This window comes from Rhinopithecus bieti, unplaced genomic scaffold, assembly GCF_001698545.2.
Source record: "Rhinopithecus bieti isolate Rb0 unplaced genomic scaffold, ASM169854v2 scaffold_41853, whole genome shotgun sequence".
NCBI lineage: Eukaryota > Metazoa > Chordata > Mammalia > Primates > Cercopithecidae > Rhinopithecus > Rhinopithecus bieti.
The window spans coordinates 494,429-502,332 of record NW_016817744.1 but is presented as its reverse complement, the minus strand read 5'-3'; the positions used below and the strand labels follow the sequence as shown (position 1 = coordinate 502,332).

General features: G+C 41.1%; 1 protein-coding gene across 1 annotated transcript in view; it reads right to left on the bottom strand.

The window, feature by feature from the left end:
- Window positions 1-3,783, bottom strand: part of CAVIN2 (caveolae associated protein 2) — a 13,528-nt gene extending 9,745 nt beyond the window's left edge. The window contains exon 1 of the mRNA XM_017856109.1: window positions 2,938-3,783. Within this exon, the coding sequence (XP_017711598.1) occupies window positions 2,938-3,420 (483 nt within the window). The 5' untranslated portion in view covers window positions 3,421-3,783. The remainder of the gene's footprint in view (window positions 1-2,937) is intronic.
- Between the last annotated feature and the right edge of the window lie 4,121 nt (window positions 3,784-7,904).

Genomic DNA, 7,904 nt, shown 5'->3' with positions numbered 1-7,904 from the left:
GTTATGTGAAATACATTATTTTTGGATCAGAAGCAGACATAGTTACTCAAAGTCGCACAGAGAGTAGATGATAGAACTTGGATTAGATCCCAAGTCAGTCCAACTCCAAAGTTTCTGTGCTTCTGTGTGCTAAAAATAAATAAATAAATAAATAAAAAAAAAAGATCCTGGGTAAGGTGAGGTCAGTTTTTACCCAAGGACCATATTTCTAACAAAGCAAAAGTGTAGCCTTCTTTCTGAGCCAATGAATTTCAGATCCACTCAGTAATATCTTCTATTCATTGAGCACTTATACCATGCCAGTCCCTGCTAACTATTTTAAATGTTATTTCTTTCATTCCTGACTCTATGAGAGAGATAAGAGGGAAGAAGCATTAGTGTTCAAGAGTACATGCTTTGAAATCAATTAAACATGAGTTTGAATCCCAGTTTCACCACTTGCTTACTAACTAGCTTCAGACAAGCCATAAACATTTTCGAATCTCAACATCCTCATCTGTAAATTCAGGATAAATAAGATGCTTACCAATGTATGCTGGATTTATTAAATGCTTGATTTTTTTTGCTCTTATTAATATCATCGGCGTGTAGATGAGAAAACAGGTTTGGAGAAGCTACAAACGGTGTCCAATATCACATATTTAGTAAGTGGTAGAACTAGGATTTGAACTACTGTTTGTGTGACTCCAAAATTTATCTTCTGAACTACTATACTGGGCCACTCTCCAATACAAATTATTGTTTTATCCATTGGCATAATTATTACTCTGGGGAAACTGCTACTTTTAGAAGGACCAAGAGAGTCCACTGAGTGACTATACTTGCATTTGTTTTTTACAAAACAATCGTCTTGCGATGCCTTGAGAGTTGAGAATTCTAGTATCCTTTAGGGTAATAAGGATCTTCCATGTCTTAAGAAAGGTCCGGTCACTTGCCTCTAGTTTCCTGCCTCCTAAAATGCTCTTGAAATGTGTCCTTGGGGATGGGTTTCTAAAGGGGCCAGAATGGAGTCCGAGCACATTGCTATGGATACTCTTAGCTTCCAGTTTGGTCTTGAGCACCCCTGTTTCAGCTTTTACTCACTAGGTGGAGAATTTCTACTATTTCTGGCTGCAATTTCACACCTGCCAATTCAATGCGACAAAACAGGAGACCATGTCAGGCCCTCACAACAGCATATGCCTTTAAGTTCCCAAGCAGTGTTTTTTTTTTTTTTTTTTAAATGTCAGATTTATAATTCTCCTGAATTTCTACTAGCATATCCTCTCTATCCCTCCCCTCAACATCTGCAGAACATCCATGACAAAACAAAACAAAACCCAATCCTGATAAATTGTGACTTTCCTCTACAAGATAAATACTTTTTTCCTCCTCCTTAACTGAGGGATGGGACAAGAGATAATTTGCCTGATTCATACTGGAAGCAGGACAATTTCCTTTGGTGTCTCAGACTTAAACAGGTCTGTACATGTTTGGTTTTGTTTGGAGATCAGTATTTAATTTAGAAATGCCTTGAGAGCTGAGATTTCTAATATCTCTTAGGCTAATAAAGTAAGGATCTCATATGGTTAAGAAAGGCCCAGTTATGGTATCTCTTTTCAATTCATCTGGTGCATGAAAAGCCACTGCATTTGCATTAAAAGCTGAAAAGTTTTCAGCTGCAAAAGCCTGTAAGGTAGAGGAGGACATAGGCTCCCTAAACCTTTACAATACTCAAGTGCAATTTGAGGAGGACAAAAAAGCAGCGAGATGAGTCTTTCCTTTTATGGGGGTAGGAAGGCTTAGGTTCTAACTTGGCAGAGCAGATTCCTTTTGAAAAAGAAGGCTCCCTCGGTTTAAATCCCAATTTCTAAATCTCGCTTGGGAGATGAAGGCTCTCCCTGTGTGCCTTTCACAATCAAACTGTTGGTTATAGCCTCTCCCTTCCATGGCTTTGAAATCTTCTCCTATTCATATGGTCACAACAAGACAGCCCTGGGGCGAGGATGGCAATCACTTCCTGGGCTCTGTGCTGGCTGGATTCCACTGGGCAGAAGGGCTTCCAGCATTAGGCAGGGCTGCCCTGGGATTCACAAATGCCCACCACTTGGCGGAACAACAGCCCCACGCAATCTCCCTGTCCCCAGATAGCCTCTTGCTACATTAATTGCATCATTGATGCATTAAAAAAAAAAATTAAGTGGACTTTTTATTCGAAGGCAACCGTTTGAGGGAGAAACATTTAAGACTAACCTTTGTGACTATAGCTGATAACATTCTGTTTATTTTACTTAACAGTTGCGGTCTCTCTGAACAAAGAGAGGCATATCTAGTGTGTTTGTACTCTCTATTTCTAGTGCATTTGCTAGAAAAGAACTCCGCAAGATTGCTCTGCCCAAAAAAAGTCTTAAAAGAACAAAGCTAACTCTAATGGAATCAATCCTCTATTTGCTTGGTCCCCAAAACGTTGGTAGCCTTTGTACAAAGGGATAGTTTGACTTTTTGGTTAAAAAAACAACAAAATACCTCACATGATCACTTCATTTCCACAAAGAGTTAATGAACAGCCACTGAATTAATTTGCCCTGTCCAGCTAACAGCTGCAGCCAGAGCCTTGCCCCTAATGCAAAGAGATAAATGAATTTGACTAGGGTGCAAGCACCTGCACGTCTTCCCAACCTGTACAGAGTACATCCAGGTGCTCCCTGACAAATGACCCGGGGCCTACTAAGCCCGCAGGCATCTTCTTTGGGTTAGTCTGCAGTGACCTGGGAAATTCCCACCCCTGTGTGCAGATTTCATATTTGCTTGCTGCAGGCAGATAGGGGAAAGTGCCTTATGTGTGTGATCCCTGACAGGCAGGACAAATGTGAAAATGGCTGTGAGAGCCAGGATGAGTGAGATCAAGAATGTTGAGGAGTTCCAGCCCTCCTGTAAGGAGGCATAGGGGGCACTGACCTGGAAGATGAGCACTTTGAAATGGTTGCGTCGGAGGAGCTGGGCGTGGTTGTTCTCCAGCCGCTTCACCTGTGCGCTCTGCCTGTCCATGCGCTCTTTGACCGCGCGCGTGTGGGCGCTGACCTTGCGGGACTTCTCCAGCAGCTTGCTCACCGTGTTGCTGGTGGAGGCCTGGTACTTGGAGAGCTTGGTGAGGTCGTTCTGGATGCCCTTCACGGAGCCCTCCAAACTGATCTGTCGCTGCTCCATCTTGTGCTGGTTCTCCTGCACGGCGTCCAGCATGTTCACCAGCTTGTCCAGGAGCGTGAGCACCGTGACGGCGTTCACCTGTGAGTTGTCCCTGATGGCCTCCTCCGTGTTCCCCAAGTTCAGGCTCGGGCTCGGTGTGGAGGAAGGCATCGGGCTGGGGCTCAAGGGCTTTTCCTGCCGCATGTCAGACCCAGGGTGCTGGAACTTTTCGGCCTGTGCAGCGTCCTCTCCCATGGCTAGGCAGGTGGGAACGTTCTTCCTCTCTGGGAGCTGCTTCTTGCTCGGGTGAGAAGTTGCGGTGGTGAGGGTGCAGGATGAGGCCCGCTGGTTGGAGCTCAGAGCACCACTCTTTAGGACTGGCAGAGGTTCAGACAGGCAACAACTGGCTACGCTGATCAGGGGAACTGCATTCCAGCTGCTCTTAAAGGCCCTGCTCCACCCAGTGGGAGGAGAAGGTTACAGAACTGAGAACGACTCAGGGTTCAGAAGTATGCACACACTTCCTAACCGCGTTCTGGGCACAGGACACTTTGTCGCAGGTTTAGCTTTTCTTTCCTGCTCCCCTTCCCTTTTTAAAAAAGTTCAATGTCATATTTCAATCATGACTTCATCTAGAGGCGGAGAAAAACATGCTAACTTGGCCCAGCTCCACAGCTTCCAATTGACTATAGCTAGTAAACTTTTCTCTGGCTGCTATGCTACAGATGCAACAGGGTGCCTGTTTCTTTTTCCTGGATACAAGTTATTGTAACGGAAAGTATTGTTTGCATTTGCCCTAGAACTGACTGATGGATTGCAGAACACCAGGTGTCCTACTGGGAGGCATAGAGTTTAAAGGATACTGCAGCCAAGTTTGTATTATTAGTTTCTCATTTGCAAAGGAATGGAAGTAACTCTGATAATGTTAAGGAAAACAGCTCAGTTCTTATTACTCTTGCAGTTGGGGATACAAAATAGGTTAAAAGAGATTGAGCTTTAGGGATATTTAAAAAAAGTAATGCTGCTGTTATGACTATTATCATGTAATATATGTGAACTTTTTGGATGACCACATTTAAAAAAATAATTGTTTTTTTCAAGAGGTGAGATTGAGAGAGGAAACATAAAATGTAGTCTTTTTAAGAACGTACCATGATGATTTGTTTTAACTAACTTTGAGTTGGTGAGGAGAGACGTTCTCAAATGCCCGTCTCTGCAAGACATTTATTGACACGTGCCCAGAAGGGTCTGTTGGCAGGCTGAGTTGGAGTTTCTCAAGTGGTTCTAATGTTTGACATTTTAAAATTCCTGCTCAGTGAAGTAGCACACCTGTTCTCAAATGTGACCCTCTTCAGCTGAACCCTTGGGATGTGGGGCTTATTTCCTAAAATGGCTTTACATGCTTGAGTTGATTTTAAATGTATCCAGCCTTTGAAAGTACTTTCAGCAGAAGGTTTGTAATAGGCCTTCTATGAACAATTTTGAGAAGAACAAATGTCAGCTCATACCAGGTCAGGGATTGATAATGGAGCAATGCCATTCATCAATAGTAACACCTACATGTAAGCCAATCACTCAGCAGGCCATTGGTTATCACATTGGTTGACTCTGCCTTCTGCTACATGCATGAAGCACTATCCGGAAGACATTGGCAAAGCATGACCGAGACCCTGCTCTCAATGAGTATAGCTGCCAGTTAGGAAGATGAACTAAAGCTATTTACAGAGGCCTCCAATTTCTTCAGATAATTGGTACCACCAAAACCCACTTAAAGCAAATGCTTTAAAAATAGAGACCAAAAAAGGTGAAAAGAAGGTTTGGTTGAGATGTTATCTTTTAAAAAAGTAAGAACATTATTAAAATTAATTTACCCTTATATTTGATAAAATTTAGTTGGTCAAAAATGTGTTAAATATTAGAATAAAGGATGAATCAAGTGTTGATTTTGAGAAGCACAATTTTCTAACAAAATTATATGGTATCATGACACGACGTCCTTTTACATTTGACTTTTGTAGGCAAATCATAGAGTGTCACTATTTCAAAAATATTTGAGGGCTTCATCAATTTTCCAAGAGCCTCTCTTAAATTTTGACATTCAAATCATTTCTTTTTGAAGCCCTTATTGTGCCATCATCCGTGTAGATTTGTTCTTCTTCAAATGTTAATGTTAACTATTCCAGCTGCAGATTCTCATTTGTCAGAGGAGTTGCCCATGATTCAAGGGCTTCTCTAACATTACCTTCATCAACTTCATGATTTCCTACGTGTTTTGCAAAATTTGCGATTTCACATTATAATCACTTCACCCTGATTTTGCATTGATTTGTGCTGATTTTGCATTGCATTGTTGGATATTGTATAATCAGCTAGATGAATAGAGACATTAAAGAGATGGGGTGTGAGGTGGGAAAAGGAAAGAGGCTAGTTGTTAAATAGGAAGAAAGGTTTGCTTGTGGGCTTACTTATTTTTAAAATATATATTTTGAATAACACAAATAATATCAGTCATCTATTGCTATGTAACAAACCAGCATGGAACTCAGTGGCTTAAAATAATATTTTATTTACTCTTGATTCTGTGTTTGGCTAGTCAGGGCTCAACTAGAATGGATCATTTCTGCTAGGCATATGCATTCATCTGTAGTTTGAGCTGAAGAATCTGAGATGGCCTCATTCACATGTCTGGCTTCTCAGCTGGGGCAACTAGGATACTGGGATTTCTCTCTTTTCCGTTTTTCAGTCTCTGGGGCCTTTCCATTTGATCTCTCTAGTAGGGAAGTCAAGCTTTTTTACATGGTACTTCAGGGTTCTAAGAGAGTAGAAGCAAATCTGCAGGGTGTCTTAAGGCTGCAGGGTATCTCTGGAACTCTCCCCTTGTCACCTCTACATGCTGTGGTCCAAGTAGGTCACAGGCCAAGATCAGATTTAAAGAGTGGAAATAGACTCCACCTCTTTATGAGAGAGAAGTAGTAATGTCCCATGACAAAAGGGTGAGCCGCTTGGGGGTGATTCTTGCAGTCATCTTTGAAAACAATCACCACGTGAATAGATTCTTCTTTTAAAAGGCTATCACAGATAAAGTGGAGCCCCTTTTGATTACCATTTCCATTTTATTCCCTCCCCTCTCTTGTCAGGTAATCATTTTAATGGATTTGGCATATATCCTTTAAAAATTATATTTTAACTTTTAAATATAATTTAAATCAATTCATTAGTGAATAGTTTCATGCTGTGATGCGATTTGTTTTGTTGGACAACCTTACAGTCATGGCAGCTAGAAGGAGCTATGTAATGGGAACGTACAAGACGGCCTGAAACTAAGTAATGTACTGATACAGACTGTAAGGGCAGCAACAGTTCGTATAAAGGAAAAGCAAAGACAACTAAAGAAAGCACCGTTGATGAGTTAGAAATAGAGGTGACCCTGAGCAGCCAAACTTATCATTTCGTTGTCCTAAATTAAGTCTTCTTTCTGTCTGAGAGAAATCAGTGAATTTCAGCAGTCAGTTCTTAAAAGAAATGTTTAAAAAATTAATTCTACCTACTGCATATTATGAAGTTTCTTGGAAATTAGGTAGTGGATTTCGACTTCACACAGTGACAGTCTCTGGAGGTTTTTGAACACGTGAAGGTGATGTGTTTAAGAAAAATCTGTACAGCAATAAGATGTAGAGAGGGTTCACTTGGCTGGTGGGAAATAAGTGCTAGGCACTGGGGATTCAAAAATGAATGATGTGTATTTGTTACCCTTTAAAATCTCCCACCTTAGGAGGATAGGTAGGTAGACAAATCCTAGGGATAGATGTACAGGTGTGGGCATAGAGAGGGAATGATTAGCTCTGCTGGAGTCTAGGAGCATGAAGGCTTTAGTCATGACAGGGTATGGTTAGGACTCAGAATCGTCCAGATGATCACCAGCTCCCCCGAACACCAGTTAACCTCAGAGGTTTAAGTCACAGAAGCACAGAAGTCATTCCAGGAAAATACCTACCTTATTATCAGTTAAGGAATTGGTCCCAATTTCTATGTGGTTTCCTATTCTGAATGACTAGCCCATAATTCCTAGACCAGAGGCAACTCAGTGGTCTCTTTTGTTAACCTTTTCCATGTAGGTCTATAAAGTAATCTGGGCACTCTTGGTCTGACAGCAATAGGAGACCTGGAATGAGGATCCCACAGAAAAGAAAGCCTTTTTCCCCAGTGGCTAAAGAAACAAGGAAAGCTAAGCAGGCTAATCCATACATCCTTTCCCCTGTCCTCTATGTTGGAGTTCAAAAGCCTTTCAAAGGCTGGTTTCCTCTTGAGCAGGAGGCAATCCTAGGGTTGTATATTCACCATATGGAAAGAAAGAAAAACCACGTAATGACACATCCACGTGTTTTATGTCATTGAGTTTTGGGGTGATTTTTAATGCAACAGTAGATAACTGGGAACATGTAGTTTGCAATGAAAATGTAATTTTTAAGAATTACAGTTAATAGTCTAGGTTTGTTCCTAGAACCCTTCTATCTAATATGTTTTATACATACTACTGTTTCCAAAAATTAACTGGTAAGATAGTGTTATAAAGCAAAATAAAGGACTTTGTGTGATTATTCTCACCTTAAGAAAAACTTAACACTGGGCTTAATACCAAAGGTGGTAGGAAAAAATCATATTACCAGGATAAAATGAATTATGCAGAAAGGAAGGTGGAGTTGAAAGATCATCTGACCCTATCTGGGTGAACTCTGTAT